The following is a 21,458-nucleotide window of genomic DNA, read 5'->3' as shown; positions in this document are numbered from 1 at the left end:
TTTGCCCATAATCTTAAACCAAAATGGAGTGAAGAAAAATTTATATTTTTACCTTTTCAGTTGTAAATAGAGGGGGAGGAACTGTGGGCCTTGGTGGGGGATATGGCCTGACCTTTGTTTCTCTAGCATCCATCCTTTCTGTCAGCTGAATATCCTGCACTTTAAATGTTTTCCTAACATCATTCTGTCCATTGTTGTCCGGTATTGAGTTGGATAGAATGTCGGCGTCTGATGGTTTAAAGTCGTCTTCAATGTTGGAATTTACAATGTCGTCGTCGTTTTCATATTGATAAACTAGATTGTAGCCAGGTGTGGTAACTTCATACGGATATGGGGCTGTTAGGGTTTCACTGATAGCTTGCTGGTCAATACGCTGATTTGAATTGTCCTCATGTTGGGGTTGAGGGATTGTGTACTCTCCAGGTGCATTTACTTGTGGTTGGTTTGTAGGTTTGACTAAGTTTACTTTAGGACTGTTAATGCTTGCAAAATCATCCTGTCTACGCACTCCAGTATTAGTCACAGGTACAAATTGTCCATGTTGGACTAGAGGCTTCACCCTACTCCCAGTTGTCAGAACCATTTCAGTACCCTCCCTGGCAGGAGTATCCTGGGGAGCTATCACCAGCACTAGTTTAGGGCCGTCGGGGTCTGTTTGGGGTGTTGGAACTACATAGGGGCGGTTGGCGTCCCCAGAGTAAATTATCATCTGCTTGTGTGGGGCTTCTGATGCTCTGGTACGTGCCTAAAATGGATATAGGATATATGCTGATATATTGAAAGGGGCAAATTTGTTGTCAATTTATCTGCTAATATGGACCATATAGAATGTGATTTTTAAAATGCGTCATACTGTGCATTTTTGTGTTGATTTTGTGGAAAAAAATATTTATCAAATTTGATCAAAAATTCATTCTGTATAAATCCTTATAAGCTAAATGTCTTGAAAGCTATTCAGTTTTCTAAATTAAAAATTATCAAAGAAGATATTTAATCAGAAAATGATGAATTATTAAATTCATTATATTTATAAAACTATTGACAATGACTGGTTTTTTTATTAGATCCGGTTGGGTTAGGTTATATTGAGTACTGGGTAGCCCCCCAGGGTTAGGGTCCCAAACAGGGTTTTGCAAGAAATACCTCCCTTATTTTTTAACTATTTCGTTTATAATTGCTCAACATGCAAAGTTATTTCTGTGTCACCTATGTACAAACCTCACCTTGTTTTTATATTTGAGAATGCAATTTCTTAGGAAATCCAGCAATAAAACTTTTAACTGCAAAATTATTGATGGGTTTTCTAGAATAGAAAATATAGAAGTTTTCATTCTAAATTTATTTCCTCCACCCCATCCCCCCAGTCCTTTAATTGGTGTAAAAAACGTCTTTGCGATGTTTTAGTATAATAATTGTTAAGATATCTTTAGAGTTAGACTTCAAGGTAGTGTCTAGAAAAATGTTTTTAAAAGATTAATTTAATGGGGTGGGAAGGCTCTATTATCCAATCCATTATTAAAGAAACTATTTTGTGTATTCTAACTTGACGCATTATAAAAAATTTTATAAAAAAAAAATTTTTATGAATCATCAATTCAGAGGGGGTGTTAACATTGGACTATAAATTACACTGTTCCCCAAAGTTTATAACCACGTAATCTATTTCTTTGGCTTCCTAACTTTTATTAAATTTGATTGGTTAGTTCCAAACTTTTGAAACAATAATTTAATCTATGTAAAAGGTTATTTGGATCTACTGCAGTTCACGGTAAAATATTGCTGGTAACGAATATTGCCAAAAATCTATGAATTTAAAGGCTGCTAGCTGTCAAACGGCTGAACGTACAGATCATGCCCGCACACTGTTTTAAGCGGCATGAGAAGGCCTACAAATAATCTGAAATAACCATAAATCAATAATGCACAATTATCTCGCAGTGCAGAGAAATGCGCAAAAAGGCCTATTTTACGCGTTTTTTCTTCAGTGAAGCTTTCCCTGTGCATCATTGGATCTTGGCTATTCCAGATTAGTTGTAGGCCTTCTTATACCGCTTAAAATGGTGTGCGGGTATGATTCTACGTTTAGCCGTTTGGCAGCTAGCAGCCTTTAAAATTCATAGATTTTTGGCAATATTCGTTACCAGCAATGTTTTACCATGAGCTGCAGTAGATCCGGTTATTTTCTTTAGCTTTATTGGTAATGTATATCAATTTATCATCCACTATCTTAAACACTAAAAAAATAATAAAGAGAAATATTTTGTCCTTTTCGTTTTGTTTTTATCGAATAGTAAATTAATTACTAAAGAAAAAGTTTACTCAACGGAAATACCATTCTAATAATATTTAGGTTAGAATGATAACAACAATATTGGTTATGATAATGGATGGAAAATATACATTGATATTATGACAAGGGAATAACTTGCAACAGGGAACTCGTTATTGGTCAGATCCAGTAGAAGTGGGGATGGGGTAAAGGGGGAATAAGGGGGTCCTTGTCATTTCAGCTCGCTGCTAGCTTTACTTTATTAGAGAACATGAAATCCATTTAATAGTATTTCCATTTTCATTATGCATTTTGGGGAATCCCCACAAAAATTATGAAGCTTTTTGTTTTTTTCATTAAACAGTGATAAAGATTGTTAAAAAAGGGTTACTTAGAATCTTTATAATGGCTTAACTAAAAGGTATTTTCCTAGTAAGCTTAGTACTGTTTCTAGGTAGGATTTTGGCTATGTTATGAAAATTCCTTTTAAAAAGTATTGCGTTAAGACTTTTTTAAAGCGAAGCTTTTCTATAATGAGGGCCGGTTCGTCCGTAAGTCCGTCTGTCCGTACGTCCGAGATGGATAGCTTTTTTCATAAATTTAGGCATGTTAGAATTGTCCTATAGATTTCAAACTTTGCATGGTGATTCCTTTAGTAGTTAGGTACGATTTAGAAAGCGTAGCAACTCTATAATCATTACCAGAATTTACTCTTATTCATTTATATTCTGATTTTTAAGTTCTGACACTATACAAGTGTTAATGTCCGTTTATCCTACCGTTTTAGAGCTTCGCTTTTATTGATGTTGTCATCCTTGTTAAAATATGAACAGTCATAAATATATATAAGCGGCGGCCGGAGCTTTGTTTTAATTAGCAGTTACTACTGCTACAGATACGGCTGCAGGTCCCTGGCCCTTCAATATTTTTTCTATGAGGGCTATCGCACCCCCCCCCCCCCTCCAAACCTACTAATTCAAAATCTAAACACTAAATAATTTTGGATACTGTATATGCTCCAATCCTTATTCCAATCCATATTTTGTTTGCAACGATTACAAAATATTGCAAAGAAGTGGCCTTTTTGCTGATGATGCATAAACTTTTTCTATTAATTTATTTGTTGAAATTATTTAGACATATATTATATCGTAGGGTCTAACCGTTAAAAAAAACATTTTGGTCTTGTTAGAATCATCCTTTCCATATAAAACTTTGTATTAAGACTTAAGTAGTATTCAACTATTATCTCTTGTAATTCTAAGAAAGTTGTTACTCGCTTATAAATTTAGTATTCAAGCACTTTTACAGTAATTTACATGTGATATACTTGTGAATTTATATTTATTTCATTTTGGGCTTTGCTCTTATAGATGTTGTTATCCTTGTTTAACAATGTTTTAGTAAAAGGTTTAAAATTTACAGTAATCTTAATATGAACCTCCATATTAATTAATCGGTTTACTAAACAAACTTTTTAGTAGTGAAACTATACGGGATAAAGGAATTGTTGCGTGTTTCACTTTATTAGAGAACATAAAAATCTGGTGTAAGATCCAGGTAATAATATATCCATTTACATAATACATATAAATTAACCAAACTTTTCACTGATTTACACGTTAAACCAAATCTACTGTTACATATACTTCAACAATCTTAAAAGGTTTTATATCAAGGTAGACTAATTAAAACTTTATGGATTAAAGTCAAAGTAATTAATAAATATGCGAATTAGTAGTGAAGTAATAACACATTTTGGTAGGTATATCCTATTATATAAAGTAGTAAACGTTTTTTGTCTGTCTCGAAGGATCTCGCTAACCGCTGAACCGATATTGTTCTCCTTTACAGTGAAGCTTCTTATAGGTTCTGGGAAGGTTTTAAACTATTTTTTGTTGTACCCTTAAGTGCCCCTAGAGGCTTCTAGGGGGCGTAGACGCTAGTGAATGTTTAAAGTAGTGAGGATTTTGTTTGTTTGTTTGTCCGTTAAGATCTTTTTAACTACTAGCGGTTTAACCCCTAGCACAAAGAAAATAGTTATAAACCTTCCCGGGACCCATTAGAAGCTTCCCTGTAAAGGAGAACCCGATTGATTCAGCAGTTAGCGAGATCCTTTGGTACAAACAAACAAACAGACAGCAGACATCGTTCTACTTTGTATTATACATAGATAACCCCATTGCGTTTTATTCTTTATTATTAGGAAAGCTTCACAAAGGCCACATGATAATTTTAGACTTTTAACCTATAAATTAAAGGTTTGGGAGGGTTTAATGCTATCTATATACTCCCCCTCCCCCTACATATTTAGAATAGAGCGCAGTCAGTAGTTCTCAATAAAGCACTAAATATGACATTTCTATTTTACTTGCATTTACTTTGTCTATAAAAAAGGAAGTACGGACGACGTACAGGCAAGCCTTGATTAAAGAGTAGCTACTCTATACATGTATATATTTGTCATCAATTTAGCTTGCTAATATGAACCTCATTTCTTGGTCAGTTTGTGCATCTAGTAGGAGAGGAGGGGATGGGGTACACTGGATGGATGGGAGGTATCGTTATATTATAAACAGATCCGGTTATTACTATACCAGAGTACATGAAAATCTGGTGCAACATCCAAGTAATAAAATACACAGATATTTTATTTGTCTACCACATTCTACAACCTTATCTAATTTGATTATATTTTAATTGGTTCTTATTTGGAAGGATGAACCGTTTTCATATTCACGAACATGGATAAATATTCACAAAAATACGGAAAGGATATTGGACTGTAAATTATCTTGGTACCCGATGGTTTCTAAACGCGTTCGCTCATTCGTTTGCCTAAAAACTTTGGGGACATTTATTAGCTCTTATTTGGCTGGTTCAAATATAATTTTGTTCTAATGAAGGTGCAATTTTGTTTATCATCATTCGGGATTTACATCGTTTATCGTCCATAGTCTTAATAAGCGATAGAAGACCTCTAAAACGACCTTTAAAATTATTTACAGAATAATTATTCATTTACTTATTTACATTATTTACTGTTACCTTTGTTAATATTGATTTACAAATAATTTACTAAAATATTACATTTACAAATTTTCTCTGCAGTAGGTAAAAAATGTTCGTTGAAACAGTTGGACACTTAACTTAATGAACTAACCAATCAAAATTTACTATAAGTACCCAACGTTATTTAAGACAACGGATAAGAAAAACCGATTTAAAAACGCTGGGTACTAGTATACTAAACTGACCTATCTCTCTCCTAGGAAAATAGTTTAAGTTACAACTAAAAGACAATCCACTCTTTAATTTCACGACCTTTGATTGTAATAAGTTCTGCCTGTTTAATGGCCAAGGCATTATTGATAGCACACGATATACATTAAAGCAGTAGGCACCATTTTAAAATCTCTTAAATAATGCAGTATGGCATAGATTCTAACCTGAAACCCAATTAGCAAGAATTCACGCTAATAACACATGTGTATTGCCATATATGTTCATGTTATTATAGCAAGCAGCAATTAAGTAAAGCCATTGTGTGGTAATCTGTTATGCGTACGTACCAAAACAAAACATGAAAATTAAAATACAATACAACAAGGATGACAACATTCATATGATTGCAACTTTTAATTACATTCTCAACTATGTTTGTATTTTTTCTATGTTTCATTTAAATATGCACTCTCTTAAAATTAGATTCTATTTACTTTTTAATTTAGCTCTATTCTTTTACACATATTATTGCATTGTGCCTTTTGGAGAAACTCTCTGGCTAACTTTGAGTACTTCTTATTAAAGCTTAATTGGGCTGTACAAACCTTTAGCGTCTCAGTTTTCTATTGATAATTCTAATTTACAAAAGGATTAATTTTGTGTGTCATTATCGGGGGATTTACATCAATCTTCTCCATTGTCTTATCCCTAAAGATCAGTAATCAAATTCCTTTCTTCTTATTTAAGAGTAATTTAAATAGTAGCTACGCTAAAAGAAAGACAAAAAGCAGACGGTTTTAAGGAAAATATAAAACATAAATTCTATATAAATTAAATAATCCTTTATTTTCAATTTCATGTAAGTCTGTTACTCGCTTAGCAATTGACTTTAGAAAATAGACAGTTGTTTAATGCTAGTAATGTGCTTTTAGCCAATGACCCTTTTAAAGATTAAGTTAAAGAGAGAAAATTAACAAATTAGAAAAGGCACAATTATCCTATTATATAAAATAGTAAGGTTTTTTTTGTCTATAGTTTTTTTTTATTTTGATAGCTACTGAACCGATTAAAATTTCCATTTTAGAAAAGCTCATCCGTTTAATATTTTAAAATAGTTTTATGTTAATTTTTGCCTCAATAATCCTTCAAATACTGTGCCTCCGCTAGTTTCATTAAAAAGTACGTAATACAATATTGATATTATGGGAAGAAAATGTGTAATTATTTTAATCTATAAACAATACAATAAAAATGTAAAATATTCGTTGAGATTCTTTATTGGACCCTAAGGGATAAGACAATTTATAGTAAATTTATGTACACACTTAATTAGGATAAATTAAATTACTTTTCTTGATGTTTGGACAGTTGACATCCAAGTTTTTAAGGCAAACGAGTAAAATAAAGTGATCTAGAACAAAATAGATATTGAAATTAGTTATCTAATTGTAAATATCTAAAGGCACCATGTTTTATATTCAACAAGTGTGAGTATATAATAGTAACGCGTGTTTAACATCAAATTACTGTTTTAATAGATTTATTACCCTAGATGAACTGTCAGGAACAATAACTTAAAAAGGGATTTCCAAAAGACGAAAATTTTTATTTGTTTTTAGTCATATTAGAATGTAAAATCTACACCGTAAAAACAGATTACTTTAAGATTTCGCTTTTTTAGCAGCCGACTGCTAAAAAAGAGCTGATTTGAAGCCGGCTGCCGAATTCATATTGTATGCTTTATCATAAGGAACTCATTTATAGCTGATAGTTAAAAGAAGTTTGAAGTTAAGAAATAACCTCCCTTTTGTACCAAAATGTGTATACAATCTAACTAATAATATCGCCAGATTGCTCCAATATACTGATTGGGGATCTAAGCATAATATTTATTATGTGTTTCTTTAAATTTGCTTTACAAAACTCAGACTTATAACAATAAATGTCTAGCAACGCTAGGGATCATAGGGGATAAGATAATGGATGATAAAGAAATTAACATCCCCAATAATTATAAACAAAATTATACCTCCTTTAAATTAAAACTATTAGTTGAAATGTTTGGTCATTTCTAGTTCAAACCAAATAATTAAAAACCTTACCCCCACCCTTTGACGTATATAGCTGAATGCTTTTTGAAAAAGGGCATCTTTCCAGTAATTTTCAGAAATAGCAGCCGAGAAATCATATTCCTTCAAAGCGAAACAGACTGACTGACGGTCAGACAATGCAAATTATAGAGTATCTTCGCTGCTTATTAATATAAGGGGAAATATGAAATTATATATTCTTTTTTTCTTGTACTATTTTCATGTTATGTATTATAAAAAGGAATATGTTAAATAAGGGGATAAGAAAATAAATCTTTAAAAGTGGCCAGAGATGAAACCGATATTTGAATTAAATTGGTCAAAACCATAAGGCCTACTGCTGCTTTGTTAAATACCCTTTAGTCAATATAAACAGGAGAAATTTACACAGTTTTACTTCCAGACAAAGGCGACAAAATAAAAATGGTTCTTTCACCAAAAAGAATTTTAAATTTTTAAGCAATTTATATATATTTATATATTTTTATAACTTTTAAATGATAATATTCTATTCCTTTGTCAATGTACTGGACTTATCATATACAATCCCAGATGATAGGATTATTGTCTTAATATTTATATAAAAAGTTACCTAAAAGAACAATGAAATGCATAGGTAGCGTTGTAATAATTTCTATAAACAAGGATGTTAACATCAATAACGGTGAAGCTTAGCAAATCAGACAGACAAACGAATATTGACTAATATAAAAAATAAAACAATTTATAAGTCTGAACAAAAAATACGTGTATATATATATCGCATACACAATGCAAAGTATGGACATACTTATACATTAAGACTTAATTATAGAAATACATTGCTTATATTACTTGTGCTTAATTATCTTAGGTATTACAGTTCCAAAAATCAAGTAAATAAAATAGATATACCATGAAAAAGTATTTTAAATTATTTTCTGGTTATGATTGGAGTTGCTATGATTTCTAAACTGTAGCATAAGATCATTAAAAATACTGGTTCGAATTGGTTGCACTTTGCAAGAAGGCTTTATAAATGTCTTATAAAGTGGTTTTAGTCTATTTACCTAATCTAACCCGTCCTTCCCTAGATGCTAGGGATGCAGTCGCTAGCCAGTAACTATATGAATTATAATAAATTGATTATAATTATGAATTGATGCGTTATTCATAAACATAATTGTCATGATTCTAATATTATAGCTCTAATTGCTGCAAATGATCTTGAAATAATGTAAATTTGAATACTTTAATGAATAATATTAATAACATAACTAACTACAATAATTAATCACTTCTCCTGTGAAAATTATAATCTTGGATTGTGGCCACTATTAAAAGGAACCTCCTTGGTTAGAAACCATACCTTGCTAAAAATAACTTAGTTTTAATTAATATTCATAAATGCGAAGTAATTTTATGGCTATTTCACTCACCAACAAATCATCGTTCAGGGCCATCAATAATCAATTCTAGAAACGTTATAGTCTACCACATGAACCAATAAATTAAATTGTATTGACATTTTACATCGACAAATTGCTGTAATAATTCAACGTGTAGCCGTTCTCTAGATCTTACTGATTGCACAAAATACTTGTATCTGAAACCTCTAGTGTCCATTCAAATTAACATATATATATTTTCTTATTATGATGATTAAAATAACAGTTAGTCCTGTGAATATATCATTTTCATTACCGCAGCTTCTTCATAACTAAGACATGTCCGTAATTCTTTCGTAGAAGTAGGTTAATAATATGTAGATTTTATGACATTTTCAACTAAGTTTATGCGTCTCAAATAAACTGTGGATTCACCTAATAGTTTAGATTCTAAAGTCAAAATCTCTTCTGCTTTTTTTACTTTTAAAAAGGTAATATGAAGTAAAGTCTTTATATTAAAAAAATCATTAACTTTTTGGTATTTACATTTATGACTTACAGAAAGGTTTTAGATAGTTGTAGAAAAGCTGCACATTTAGATATACAAAATATGTACTTTACAAGGTATAGCCAGATTTTACTCGTTGAAATTTATGACATTTCAGATAAGTAGTCAAATGCATGTTATCAATAATGTTTGTAAAGAATAACTTTTTATTTCAGTCTAGAATTATCTAACAAATAACAATGTTGGTAGAATTTAAACATACTCAGTTTTGACCTACGGAAATGATCTAAGCAACTAAAATACCTCTATACTATTTTTTTGTTAGTGGTCCATTTGCGATTTGAGTGAAACCACCAAGTTAATTCAATTGACAATCCCTGTTTCCCAGATTAGTAACAAGCTAAGAATTTGTAGGTTAATTTTCACAGGAGCAAAACTGATATCCCCAGGCATTTAGGGACAGGACAGTTGACCATACAGTAATCTTCCCCCAGATACTGTGTGTGTAGATTTTTTTATATTTGGGTAAAAGAATGGGTTGTAGATTTATTTTTATGTGAATAGTCCCTTTCGGGGCAACGCACCTTAAGGGGCGATTCGTCGTATTTTTAAAATGGCTTTTTATAGGTTATTTTAGGTTAGATTAGGTTATATTGGGTTAGGTGATTGCCCCACAGGGGTAGGCAATTGGTCCCGCAGGGGCTAGAAATAGAAGAAAAACTACTATGAAAAATACGAAGAATCGCCCCTTAAGATTCGTTGCCACGAGAGGGACTATACCCATTTTTATTATTTAATAGAAAAGTGGCTGGGACAACAGCATCATTTAAGAACAATGTAACCAAAGGGATAAAAAGGGAAGAAAATATCATAAAACCATCTCAAGGTTAATAAAAACATTACAAAAACGAAGATCTTAATCAAGTTAGTAGTTATCGAAATATTACGACATACCTTGTATAAAAGTATATAGCCCAAATATAAATTTACAAGGGAGGGAGATGACATTGAAGATTAAATAATAAAGAGTTCTTCTAATCATCTACTTAATCCTTGATGCCTGTATAGTTTTCACAGGGGGAAAACTATCTTTCTCCCACTTCCTGAAATTTTCTCAGGGGTTGTAATATGATAAATTCTATATCAAGGATAATTTAACTAAAGTTTGAAAAGAACAGGATTTTGTAATACAGCAATACTACTATTATGAAAATATTCGGCAATTTTCATTTTAAAGACTTGTCGATCAAATAACCCCCTACTCCTTTATTTTGATTTATTTTTTTCTGTTTTTTTTTTCCTTTATGTAAGGTTAGGTAAGGTTATATTGAGTTCTACACAACCCTGCAGTGTTAGGGCACTACAGGTATAGGAACCCCAAGGAAAAAATTTCCTCCAAACCCCATATTTTAAATTTTTTTAGTAGCGAAGCTACTCTATAATTCACTATGTCCGTCCGTCCGTCCGTCCGTCAGTCAGTCCGTCAGTCAGTCCGTCCGTAACGCTATGGGGGAAATGGGATTTACTCAGCTCCTATAAAAGATAGAATGCTGAAACTTTTTGACAACATTCCCATCATTAAAGAGCACAATTAAGTATAAAACATCGATGACGATAGGACCGCTTTTAAGCAGGTTTTAGGCTATTTTTGTATTTTTCACATTTTTCTTCATATCTTCAGTGTTTATGGTCCGATTTTCAAATTTTTTTCAGTTATAGATATCAAAATTAAATTTCCTGTCGTTTAAAGAAAACAACTATGGGGTCAGACTGCCTTTAAGCAGGTTTTAGGCTATTTTTGTATTTTTCACATTTTTCTCCATATCTTTGGTGTTTATGGTCCGATTTCCAAAATTTTTTCAGTTATACATATCAAAATTAAATTTTCTGTCCTTTAAAGAAAACAACTATAACGGCCAGACTGGCTTTCAGCAGGTTTTAGGCTATTTTTGTTTTTTCTCCATATCTTTTGTATTTATGGTCCGATTTCCAAAATTTTTTCAGTTATACATATCAAACTCAAATTTCCCTGTTGTTTAGAGAAAACAACCATGACGGTCAAACTGCTTTTTTGCAGGTTTTTGGCTATTTTTAAATTTTTTCCCTTATTTTCCATATCTCTGATGCATTTTGGGATATCAGTATCAAAATAATTTTTCCCATTGTTATGAGCATCTTTTATGTAATTTTCTTTGACCGACTTCGTTATACAAAATAAAACAAGGTTTCGTGTTTATTTTCTCCAATAAATCTATTCCTGATTTTAATAAATAAACTTTAAATCTACTTTTACGTATTTCCATCCATGATTTTTTGTGCTTCGCTACTTATGGATGTTGTCATCCTTGTTTAAATAGGAGGAGGGATTATATGATTGCGAGAGACTTTGAGGAAAAGCACCATAAGACAAATGAATTTCAGTTCTTAGTCATTAGATGATAAATAAAAGAGAGGTATTGTCAATAAATCTATTATTTTGCTAACTTTAAGTACAAACACAGCATACACAGGACAACGCCGCCAATATGATTAGTAATTCTGGAAAAAAAATATCACTTACTTACTTCCGTGTTTTGATAGTAACAGCGAAGCAAAGCTTTTCTATAATTTGTCCTTACTGGTGTTTTATCATAAAAATTTACTTTTCTTTAGAACATTATTACAAATATTTAACCCTCACGGTCGGGCCCCTTGACGCACCTTAATCGATCGTTCAACGCCCCCCCCCCCCCCCCCTGTTATCTCAGTTAAATGAGTCAAATTTCGATGTGCTGAAAATGGATTGCCTATTTCTTTTCTAATTTCCAAAGTTGTACAGCAAATAACCCAATTATTGCAAACGCTATTTTTAGCTACTCCGGTCAAAGGGAAAATCGGTATAATGTATAAACGATTTATACATTGTATATTCAAAATTTAAATTTTTCAAATTTTGATTTTTTTGAAAGTTTGAAGTTTTTTTAGCTAGTAGTAAATATTGAGATAGGACGCAGAAGCTAGATACACTTTCGGAAACTAAAATTCAGTACATCCAAATGTTGCTTCCTTAACTCTTTTATGTAACAACCTTTGTTTTAAGGTTCTTTTTTACTTAAAAATTTGAAGTTGCTGTAATTTTCTTAATTTTGAAGCTAGAAGAACATTTTTTCTCAGAAAAAAAATATATCAGACCCTGTAAACTTTCCATAAAATGATAATATAATAAATTCTGATCCTATCGGACAAACAATTAACTTGAATAATTTTAAAAACAGGATTTCGTTAGGTTAGCCATGTATAGTAAATAGGCTTCTGCTAGGGTTAATCTTCCCAGTTTAAAGTTTTTGGCTTCTTGTATATTTTCCTGTTTTCAGCTAGAAATTTTTGTGTCTAATTGTCATTGTGTACTTTATACGTGATTGCATCGTTGTCGCTTTGTATTGGTTAGAAACATTGTAGCGAACCTACTTTATACTTTATTTGTCAGTCTATTACGAGGGAAATATGATTTTCTCAGCTGTTACTTAAGATAAAGTTATAAAATTTTTGGAATAGATTGCCTGTAACAATGAGCATCGATTTTTAAATTTACTTGACCAGTCATGCTTCAAAAGTACTTATTTTCTATAAAGTTTTCGTGATTTGCGATGATCTTGTGTAATCTAAAAATGGAATGATCAAAGTATTAGCATGTGCGTGTGCGATGGTGTGTGTGTGAGTGAGTGCATTTTCACTCAAGATCTCGGAAACTTAATTCTGCAAGCAAAGCCTCAAGTGCTTATTAGTAATCTGAAATAAAAAAGCAAAGAGGGAGAAGACAATGGAGTTAATGAAAAGAGGAAATTCAATAATGAGAATATGAGCAAACAATTATCACCATTGTTCTATCCCTAAATAGAATGAAAATATCAAATAAACAATAACTTTATTAATAACTTTTATAACAAACAATTTCTTATTTTGGTATATTCTCTTGACTAGAATATAAAGTGGCACTTAAATAAATGAATAACAAAAATAAATAACAACTAAATAATAAGAAAAAGGAATCTGAAAAAAATAATTAGTTTAGAAAATAGCATCTTAAGATTTTTATAAACAATAGTTTCATTTTTTAGTGTTAAATACGAGGGAGGGAGGGGACAATGGAATATAAATTACCCTGGTACCCAAAGTTTTATAAACCGTTAATCTTAACCGTTGGCTTTAAAACTTTGGGTACTTAAATAGAATTATGATTGTTTGGTTCCAAACTGATTGTGTTTAAACTTTTCAACCGATAATTGTAATGTACAGAAGGGTTAATTAAGTTTATAATCATTGGGGATGTACAGCAATTTCCTTCCATTGTCTTATCCCTTAAGATCCCTGATTTAATACTTATACTTTTAAATCTTTGGATGCTTTCATATACAAATTATTTATCAGAATCCTTAAGCCATTTCTATTTACAATAACAATTATAATAACGTAGCAAAGCTTTTTAAAAATGACAATGAAATATATGGGGTAAATTTTTTACATTGGTCTCTATATTATACTGTACTATAAACATGGTGCAGCATTCGTTGGCTTAAAAACTTTAAGTACTTTATCAAATATTGGTTGGTAGATATACTTCTTCTGTGTCCAAACTCAAAGTATAATTTTCATCTACAAAAGGGTAATTTTATTCATAATAATTTAATTGTCTTATTCATTAAGATCCCTCACTTCAAAAATAACAGACACGTTAGACTTGCATAGTTTGTAGTTCCTTCGCTACTAAAATCAACAACAAAAAATAACAAGACCAAATTGAGATAAATAATAACAATTTAAGAAAATGGTATAATAAGAGGGTAAATGGTTATAATTTCAAATATTTTCTATATAACATTTAAAGCTCCATTTGTTTTAAAGTTTTTTTTGTCTAGCCTAAGATAAGGAAAAATTTCATAAAATAAATTTAGAAGTAAGTAGTTATAATTAAATAAATTTAAATTTTTCTATTCTTAAAATTTTTTTACGAAGGATTAAATATGTTTTATTTAGGTTGAAAAAGATTAATTTATTTTCCAATAAACTATCCCTAACAGTGGTGTGCACTGGCTGTTTATAGGAAGGGGTAGGGTATATTTTTGGGGGATTAAAAAATGGAAAGGCATTACTTCCCAATTTCAATTTAAAAGGGTCGTTGACACCCCCTCTACACCCCTTTCGCTCGCTTATGGTTTGCTATATTTAACTTGAATACAAAAAAATATTCGGATAAAATCTATGAGAAAAATCATAATTAAATTGACCTTGAACAAAACAAAAATATGAATGTCCTTTTTGATCAAAAATAATTCCTTAAACCTTACAACGTGTAATTTAATTGTGCTTTGGAAAGGAACAAACATTTTGAAAAAAAATAATGATCGAAAATAAATGAATAAAAAGAAATACAATTGAAATAAATATGATTATTAAATAATAATTTTAATCTATAGGAATGGTAATTTGGGATGTATTTTGACATGTCATTTATTGTCTTATTAATTAAAATCCTGGTTATTGCATGAACGTTTTGTTCTAAATTTATTTCTCAAAATGTTTGTCTCTTTCCTCGATTCTGATTGAAAAATTTGATTTTACAAGAGATTCAAAATTCCATACAAAAAAAAAAATTAACATCCAGGGAATAAAAAAATACTAGTGGCGCAATTACTCTATAACTGTGGCATGTACGGCTGTCTGTTTATCGCCTCCCAGTTATGTAATTTCTTTGTTTGTTGATTAAATTTAAAATTATATTTTGTATTAAACAATTCAACTTTCTTTTTAAAAAATTATTTTTGCTATATGATTTTTTTATGACGAAGACCAAACTGCATTACTTTTGTGTCACATTAGATTCCTGTGACGTCATAAAATGAGGAAGATGAGAGGAGAAGTGGAAAAGAAAACCCCTAAAAAAAGAGATGGAGAATATGACGTCAAAAGTGGTGCAAAAGTAATGCAGTTTGGTCTTCGTCATTCTTTATTATTCTTTTTTTACATAAAAAATAGTTGTAATTTGTTATGACTGTGGATGTAATATTTTTCAGATTTTTAACTTAATCTTAGAGCTCATTAACATTCACATCTTTATACAAAGAAAACGAGTATTACTATAAGTGATAAAAGGCATATATTGCAATGTGAAACAGCCAAACAAGTGTTTTTGTGCTTCATGCTTTTCTCTTTTCTTAGTTAAAAAAAATCTCCAAAAACTAGAGTGTAGTGATTTGTTTTAGAAGATTTTTAAAAGAAATTTTGACACATTTCTTCAAGATGACATTTGATTTCTACATCTGTAAAGTCTCACGGGGTAGTTGCCTGAAATTAAAATAATTATATCATTATTATTTTCTAATTCTATCATTTTTAAGAAACATATTTGACATCAATATTTTGTAATAATTTGTAAATTTCTGATGGAAAATTTGACAGTTTCAATCAAGATTTGGGAAAATTTTAAATAATTTTTTGAAAAATTTAAATTGTGAAATTTTTCTTCTTTCATAGATTTATTTTACATAGATTTTAAAAAAGAACAAGATGTTTTAATTTCAGCTTTTAATATTTTGTTACTGGGCAGCCCCGCAGGGTTAGGTCAACACTGGTATACCCCCCCCCCCCCTCCTCTTTGCAAAGGTTAAGCATAGGTGGGAAAACTAACCCCTCCCTTTATTTTCAATTTATTTTTAAAAAGGAGGGGGGTTTCATAGCTTTAATGGCATTCTAAAGGAAAGCACCAAACTTTTAAGACCTCTATCCCACATATCAAATGTATAAACATACTTAGGCGTTATCCCCTTAGAAATTTTTTTTTCAATTTTTTTCATTTTTGTACCCCCCCCCCCCCCCCCCCCTCCCGACTACCGACTTACAACTATTTTAGGTTAGGTTAGGTTTTAGGCTAGGGAGCCGAGCGCTGCGGCTAGGCAGGCAAGGGGGCCGAGCGTTGCGGCTAGGCAGGCAAGGGGGCAAAGCGCTGCGGCTAGGCAGGCTAGGGAGCCGAGCGCTGCGGCCAGAGTTCATAGTTCGCTGTCGGGGGGGGGGGGGGGGGGGGGGGTACTCAAATTTTCAATATTGAAAAAAAAATTTCTAAGAGGATAATACCCATACTTGTACATACGGACTAACGGACATACCCTCGGTATGTAGTAGCTTCGCTACTTAATGATAAAAAATACTCACTTTTTCAAGATAATCAATGACAACTTCTATATTTGTTTCCTCAGGATCTGAAACTCTTCGCTTCATATCATCGCCAACCTCTAGCAGGGCCATCTGTAGAGTGTCCAGAGGCTCTACATACTCTATAATATCATTATCATCCACTCTGTCGTCAAGAGTATCAATCTCTTCTGAGACAATGTACCGTGGTACATTGACAAAAGAGTTTGATCCAACCAAGTCAATTATGATCCCGTCATCTTCAACGTAGTTTGGATAATTTTGTATGCTTTTAATATCTCTTTTCTTGGTAAATATATCGCTGACATCCTCGTCCTTAAGTATCTCATTGACTATATCATTGCTAACTGAATTAATCTCAATATCAAGTAGAGAATCCAGGGCTTGCAGCTCGGAGTTGTCAATCTCAAAATCGTCGATTTCGGGAAATTTAAAATCTTTCGGCGGCTTCTGATTGGATAGATCGGGGGCGGGCAGATAGTATAAAACGTCACGGGTAACGTCATAAGGCTTGTCGGCGGCGTTGGGCAGGACTATCAACGGTGGTGGGGAGCGGGTTGGCGGTGTTTTGACGGCAAAATTATGAACTGGCGGTAACGGGGCCCGTACAACACTTTGAGTTGAAGCAACGGCGGCAATTTGTTGTTGGGGTGGAGATGGCGGGCGTATGATATTTTCGCCTGTGGCGACAGCAACCGGTTGTTTGGGCGGTAACGGTGGTCTTGCAATTATTTGGTTTGAAGTTAAAACAGGCGGACGGGGCAGTTTGCCTTCAATTGGACGTTTGATATCACCAATGTTATAAGGGGTTCTTACATAAGCAAAGGGGATTTTGCTAAATTTGGAATGATAGCTTTTCAGTTCATTGCTCAGTTTCTTGTACTGGTCTGGAGGGTAGACTGGCGGCTTAATGTTCAGCTTCTTTGGATTGCGTTCATCTTGCTGGCTGTAGGCAATTCTTAGTGGCGCATTTCTTTGCTGCTTTAAACTTTGCTTCTTAACATGCTTGTTCCATTTTTGGGGATAGGGCTTTGGCGGTTTGGGCAGGTTGAATATTTTAACAGGTCTTCTGACAGAGGTAGGGGCTGGATTTCTAGCTGGTTGTTGTTTTAATGATTGTCCTGGAGGTTTGGGTAGAGGATTATTCAGATGAACTTTACCCTCATTGTCTTTCTTAGTAGATTTGACTGGTTTGGTATAATTTTTAGGAGGCTTAGCAGTAACAATAAAAATTTCAGAGTCGTCACTGGCTGACAGAGGATCTTCCCAAGCATGAGCATGCTGTTTTACTGATGGTTCCTGATGTCCTTGTTCATGTTGGAAGCTGCGCTGTTTACGTTGCCTTTGATACTGTTGTGCTTGCTGTGAAATTTGTGGTGGTTGGTGGTGATAATAAGGTGCGGCGCGATTTTGTGCATAGGTGCGTTCTTGGTGGTGGTGCACCTAAAAGTGAGTGCAACAGTTTAGTGATTAGAAGTACTTCAATTGGTGGTTAATAAATTTTTCAAAAAATATAGTGAAAAGCTTTCTTAAAAATATGTTTTTTTTTATTATTACTTCAGCGCATAATTTAAACTTATGTATAAAAAGAAAACTTATAAAAATATTATAATTTTTAAACTTTAAATACATTTTCAAAGCCATAAAAGCATTAACATGCCAGCATTGTGGTAGCTACCAGCAAAAACAGCTGATTGATCAGCTGACCTACATCATGTGACCTAGATACCTATGGTGAATGAGGGGCATGTCAGCTGTTATGTGATAGCTACCTGCCAAACAGCTGATTGATCAGCTGATTATACAGACTGACCTACATCATGTGGCCTATCTACCTATGGGAAAGATGAGGCATGTCACCTGTTTTGTGGTAGCTACCTGCCAAACAGCTGATTGATCAGCTGACTAACAAAACATGACCTAATTTTCTGTGGGGGAGGAGGGGCATAACAGCTGTTTTGTGGTAGCTACCTGCCAAACAGCTGATTAATCAGCTGACCTACATCACGTGACCTAATCTACCTGTGGAGGAGAAGGGATAAACTTCTTTGGTTCAATCTTGCTGGCCAGTCCTTGCAGAAGCTCTCCAGGGTTAGACCACAACTTAATGTTCCTCTTTATGCTCGGTAGCTAGAAAATATATATTTCAATTAATTGTCTTTATTTGTGCTTTACCTGAGCTGGATCTTTAAATCATTTTAGTGGTGAACCAGATCGGGGTGCGCCAAAATGCAGCTAATCACAGCCCGGCATTTCAAAAATTTGGAAATGTCTCGCCTTGCGGGGCTTAAACCTGCGATTTTTTAACCCTGCAAGGCACATATATACCCAATATAACATAACCTATGGTAAAACACTAACATCAGAAATAACTACTCATTACCCCTTCCTCTTATTTCCAATTCATTTCTGGGGGTTTCTGCAATATTTTGCATCAAAAAAGAAGTTAATATCTTAAAGAATAGCTCAACTCCATCAAACTTAAGGAAATTATTAAATTTACATATAGAATTTTGAGTACTTGAAAAAATTAAATGCTGAATGAAATTTTAAGTACAAAAATTCATGCATTTTTTTCTCTCAACAATAGTACGTTTAAAGTAATTTCCAGTAGAATTGGAAACAAGGACAATACTTTTAAAAATAGCGAAACATACACAAGCAATATTGGAGCTAAAAATGTGTAGGCAAAATGAAAATTACATAAAAACAGACGTTAATATACAACCTATTCATACAGTAACAGAGCTTTCTTATATGTTATGAAGTTTTTTGAATACAGGTATATTAAAGGATAATACAATGAAAATAAATTGATTTACACCACCAATTATGATAAACAATTTTACCCCTTCTGTAGATTAAATTATTGATAAAAGTTTGGGCATGGTACAACCCAATTAAGTCCCAAAAGTTATAACCCAACGAATAGAAGAATTAAAAAAAAAAAATGTTTTATGCTCCATCCCTCCATTACTAATTATATATCTTACCCCAATAGGAGTTCTGGGTTGGGTCAAAGTCTTCCAGGCAGATCTAAACTTCTCATTCACCTTAACAAAAAAAGTATTATTAAAAAAGGTAAAAATGTTGATAGCTGTACCTTTTTTATAATTACACCTGTTTGTAGACAACGGCCATTCATCTTTCTTAGTATAACTAAAGCAATTTGATTTTAACGTCTTTTGTATGATAATTGTAGTTTTTACTTTATCTTGTATCTTGCACAAAACAATAAGTACAAGTACATCATCATGTTAAAAATATTCTTTTGATATTCAAAAATATTTAAATACAATTTTAGTAGCGAAGCTACTTCACACTATATCTTTTGCTAGAATGAGAAACTGATATTATTACCAATTATCAGGCTTTTTAAATAAGATAGGCATTTCTTATATAAAAGTAACAGAATGTCTATAGATCTATCCGTCTGTGTGTACCGAAGGATCTATCTCGCTAACCACTGAACCTACATGGCTCTCCTTTACTGGGAAGGTTTATAATTTCTTTGTGGGAGGGCACCATGATTTTAAAATTTTTTGAAAACTTTTTCTTTCAAAAAATATAAAGTAAAGTGATTCCAACTACCCCCAACCCCTTCCCTCAAGTGCCCCTAAAGGCCTCTAGGGGCGTAGCCGCTTGCTAAAATAATTTATAAAACGTATTAAAAAATAAGTCTAAGTTATTCCTAAAATGTAAAGGGTTCCCATGAAGTATAATAAAAAGAAGCAAAAAGCCCTTCTTAATCTAAATAATTACATATATTTCAATTTTAGATCCGTTATTTAGGGAAATAAAACTATTTATTTTGGAAGATTTCTTTAGTTACATGAAACTACACTATTACATTACATTAATAGTGCAACATGTTCCAAATCAGAATTGTAATAATTAGGGTTATGTTAGTCTTAGAACCTGCTACCATTTGGTAATCATAAAATAATTATCAAAGAAAGTTCACACGTAAATAAAACAAGGATGACAACATACATAAAAGCTCAGCTCAGCTGTTCAGTCAAACGAACATTAAAGCGAATAAGCTCTAGGCATATTCGATGGGAGGGGGAGATAGTTAAAATAGTCTAAAACCATCAAGAACTAGATATAAAAATAGAAATGCCTGATAATCATAAGACATGCGTAAAGCTTATTTATATGGATCAGTGGCGTGCGAACCGAAGGGGGCATTTGGGGCAATCGCCCCCCCCCCCTAGCGACCAAAACGCCCCCCCTGCCCCCCCCCCTAAATGTTGAAAAATGCCCCATTTTGCCCCCCCCCCTGGTCAACAAAAATGCCCCTTTTTGCCCCCTACCCTACAAAAAGCAAAACTATCCCAGTTTCAAAAAAAAATTTTGGCGCTTCGCACCAAAAAGACGGTTACTATTCATTTAACCTTACCAAATTTTTTAATTCGTGTAGAAATTTGGTTATAATCTTTTTTCACTGAACATAACAAACCAGGTAATAGGAAGTATTTTATTTTGTATAATATAAACTTTTTACCAAAGAAATTTTGTACATCCCCAATAATGATACACAAAATTACCCCTTATATAGATTACAATTAGTGGATGAAATGTATGGGAACTCAACTTAATTAACCAACCAATCAAAACTCCATTAAAGTCCCCAAAGTTGTTGAGCCAACGAATAAGAAAATTTTATATGAAATATTGGGGACTAGTGTAATAAATAGCCCAAAAACCCCTGCCTCACTGCATATTTGAAGAAAAAAAAATTTTGCTTCTTCTTCCAAATGGTTTTTGCTTTTTATCACATTGTATATTTTGTTTTTATTTCTATAAAAACA

General features: G+C 32.5%; 2 protein-coding genes across 2 annotated transcripts in view; both read right to left on the bottom strand.

The window, feature by feature from the left end:
• The window catches only part of LOC145328362 (uncharacterized), a 47,805-nt gene that overhangs the window by 9,829 nt on the left and 16,518 nt on the right, over positions 1 to 21,458 (bottom strand). Inside the window, exons 3-5 of the mRNA XM_080171992.1 lie at positions 19,638 to 19,697; positions 18,667 to 18,774; positions 53 to 745 (exon numbers count right to left, since the gene is read on the bottom strand). Of these exons, the coding sequence (XP_080028118.1) occupies positions 53 to 745; positions 18,667 to 18,774; positions 19,638 to 19,697 (861 nt within the window). The remainder of the gene's footprint in view (positions 1 to 52; positions 746 to 18,666; positions 18,775 to 19,637; positions 19,698 to 21,458) is intronic.
• Positions 13,908 to 18,310, bottom strand: LOC145318416 (uncharacterized). The gene is made up of 3 exons (XM_080159725.1): positions 18,305 to 18,310; positions 16,645 to 18,087; positions 13,908 to 15,780 (listed from the first exon to the last, which is right to left on the bottom strand). The coding sequence occupies exons 1-3, from the start codon at positions 18,308 to 18,310 to the stop codon at positions 15,766 to 15,768; spliced, it is 1,464 nt and encodes a 487-aa protein (XP_080015851.1). The 3' UTR covers positions 13,908 to 15,765.

Source organism: Acartia tonsa, chromosome 1, assembly GCF_053477335.1.
Source record: "Acartia tonsa isolate MP-2025a chromosome 1, ASM5347733v1, whole genome shotgun sequence".
Lineage (NCBI taxonomy): Eukaryota > Metazoa > Arthropoda > Copepoda > Calanoida > Acartiidae > Acartia > Acartia tonsa.
The sequence above is the reverse complement of the archived record's forward strand: the minus strand, read 5'-3'. Positions and strand labels throughout refer to the sequence as shown.